At 36.5% G+C, this 2,726-nt stretch overlaps 1 protein-coding gene across 1 annotated transcript in view; it reads left to right on the top strand.

Annotated features, from left to right (window-relative positions):
• DPY19L1 (dpy-19 like 1) overlaps window positions 1-2,726 on the top strand; it is an 86,525-nt gene that overhangs the window by 61,433 nt on the left and 22,366 nt on the right. The window contains exons 16-17 of the mRNA XM_019538528.1: window positions 802-873; window positions 1,638-1,687. Coding sequence (XP_019394073.1) covers window positions 802-873; window positions 1,638-1,687 — 122 coding nt within the window. The remainder of the gene's footprint in view (window positions 1-801; window positions 874-1,637; window positions 1,688-2,726) is intronic.

The following is a 2,726-nucleotide window of genomic DNA, read 5'->3' as shown; positions in this document are numbered from 1 at the left end:
GACTTCCTCTTCACTCTCACAGCTGAGCTGTGCCATTCTTTTCCGTTTCAAATGATTCCTGTTTCTGCACCAGCCTTAAAAAAAACTGACAAACATTACCAACTGGGGCCCCATGCAGTTTACCCAGATGCTGTCTGCTACCCCCCTCTCTCAGCCTGGCTTGTATGATAAGTGTGGCCCTACCTTCCATGAGGTGAAGCTGGACAAGGTTGCCTTGCCTCTCATCTTCATATACACCTTTGTCACTGGGTGACAAGAATACCGAGTTCTAATCATGAATGGGGGCTAATTGCCATATAAATCCTTTGTGAGAGGTATCTAGATTACACACACATACTAAACAGTGCTGAGCTGTGGTATGGGATCACCATGACTTGACATGCTGTTGACTCTGCTGAGGCCTAACCCAATAAATGATGTTGTAAATTGCTTATGCCTTTGGGTTTGGGGTAATAATATGCATAGTTTGTATTACATATAGGAAGGTACCAAAGTGCTGCTCAGAAGTGTTGTGGAGTGTTATTGGGAAGTCGTCCTATAATCAGGGTTGTCTTCTATTCAAATAAATACCGTAGTTGCCTAATTTAATGCCACAGGCGTATTTATACAGCCCCCTGGATAGCTGGGTGGGACTCATTCTTAAATCTTGTTTTCAACCAACTTCGTTTCTGCTAATGTTGAAATTTCTGGTTATCCTGAGGAAGAATATTTTACTTGAAGTATCAAGTATAGCAGCTTTCAAGCTGACCAATAAACAGAATTATAACTGAAGCAAATCATAATTGTTTATCTGTATTTCAGACTCCTTTAAGGTACACAAAGACACTACTACTTCCAGTTGTTCTTGTGATTTTTGGAGTAATTTTCAAGAAGGTATGCAATTCGTTTAATGGGTTAATTACTCTTGGTATGTTCTGGGGGGGAAATTATATATTGCTATTGGTGTTTATTAAATATATAAATAAATAAAAAGTTGAATTATTTTCTGTGAAGATATGAAGCAAAGACCTAGTCTTTCATAAGCTGAAGTAAATGACTAAATTTCAATGTGTTATTTGTGGAAATACAAGGATCTTTCACGTGGGGGGAGAAAAGAAAGTTAGAGAAAAGTAACTGAACAAAAAATGTGCCCGTGAATATGGGCATATTTTTCCATATTTAATTTTCGACATTAGAAATTGATCTTTCTTAGAGCTTCCTTTGTTTAATTTAAACTTTGGGTGGATATAGAAAGTTAAATCTAATTCTCCTGTTCATTTTTAAATTACAGCAATGTAAATGTGAAACTTATAATAATAATAATAATAATAATTGTACTATAATTTTACTTGGAGCATACGTTGTGCAAGATTGACAGACTATAAATATGTTTAATAACTAATTGTTTTTGTATATTTATTTATGGTTTGTGTAAAAACAACATACAATTTAATTAACACAAGAACAGATGGAATAATTACAAACTGCTTGCTTAATTAGATTTTTTTTGCATGTCTGTCTGAAATATTATATGCAGATCATCTTTTTTTTAGCTTCACTGTCTCAGATTTGGCATTTTGCCCTCTTAAAATATAAGTTGCAGATATTGAAAATGCTTTCTAAAAATGTAACTTCATCTTAAATTTCACTCTCTTCAGGCAGTTAAATACATCACCTTGGTTTTATCTCAGAAAGATCTCTGTGAAAGGTAAATATCTTTTAATGTTAAAATTTATGCATTGCAAACGAAATATTAGTATTCTTTTTCATTTGACTTGAGACATGCCAAATAATCTAAGCAATAACTTTGATTGGAGATCTGTTTTTGAGGGTAAAATATTTGCAGTTTATTGCGCTGAGCTGTATTTAATACGTACAGATAATATTTTGTCAATGTAAATATTGCTGTAGAGCTCTCTGTTAGCCATACACATTTAGATTACTAATTTCTAAGTGTTTTGTTCTACTCTTCTGTTTTTCTGTCCATCTCCCACAAACACAAGCATCTCCTTTTCTCTCTTCCTTCTGGATTATCATGCTCAATTTAAAAATCCCAAGATATTCAGATACAGAACAGAGAATTCAGATTTGACAATGTTTGTTATAGTTATGTTCTTTGTTTAGGATAGGGCAATAAATATATTTCATAGAATCATCATAGAATGGTAGGGCTGAAAGGGACCCTGGAGGATCATCAAGTCCAGCTCCTGGCATGAGCAGGAAAGACATCTGGGGGGTCAGCCAACCCCAGCCAGGTGACTATCCATTCTTCTCTTGAAAACCTCTACGGTAGATGATTGCAGCACCTCAAGAGGGAACTTGTTCCATAGTGTGGACACCCTAGTTGTAAAGAAGTTTTTCATAATGTTCAGCCTGAAATTATTTTCCAGGAGTGTGTGGCCATTGTTTCTAGTTTTCCCCCAGGACACCCTGGTAAACAGTTGTTCACTGAGACCCTCTCTGATTATAGCAATAAGCCGCAATCAGGTCCCCTCTCAGCCTTCTTTTCTTTAAGCTGAAGAGTCCGAGATCCTTCAGCTTCTCCTCATATGGCTTGCCATGCAAGTCCCTGATCATATGGGTGGCCTTTCTCTGGACCCTCTCGAATTTTAGCCACATCCTTGTTGAAGTGCAGCACCCAGAACTGGATGCAATACTCCAGCTGCTCCAATGTTGAGTAAAGCGGGAGAATCACTTCTTTGGATTTATTGGAGATGCATCAATTGAAGCATGCCAGAGTTTTTTAT

This window comes from Crocodylus porosus, unplaced genomic scaffold (genome assembly GCF_001723895.1).
Source record: "Crocodylus porosus isolate Cpor-Errol unplaced genomic scaffold, CroPor_comp1, whole genome shotgun sequence".
NCBI lineage: Eukaryota > Metazoa > Chordata > Crocodylia > Crocodylidae > Crocodylus > Crocodylus porosus.
The sequence above is the reverse complement of the archived record's forward strand: the minus strand, read 5'-3'. Positions and strand labels throughout refer to the sequence as shown.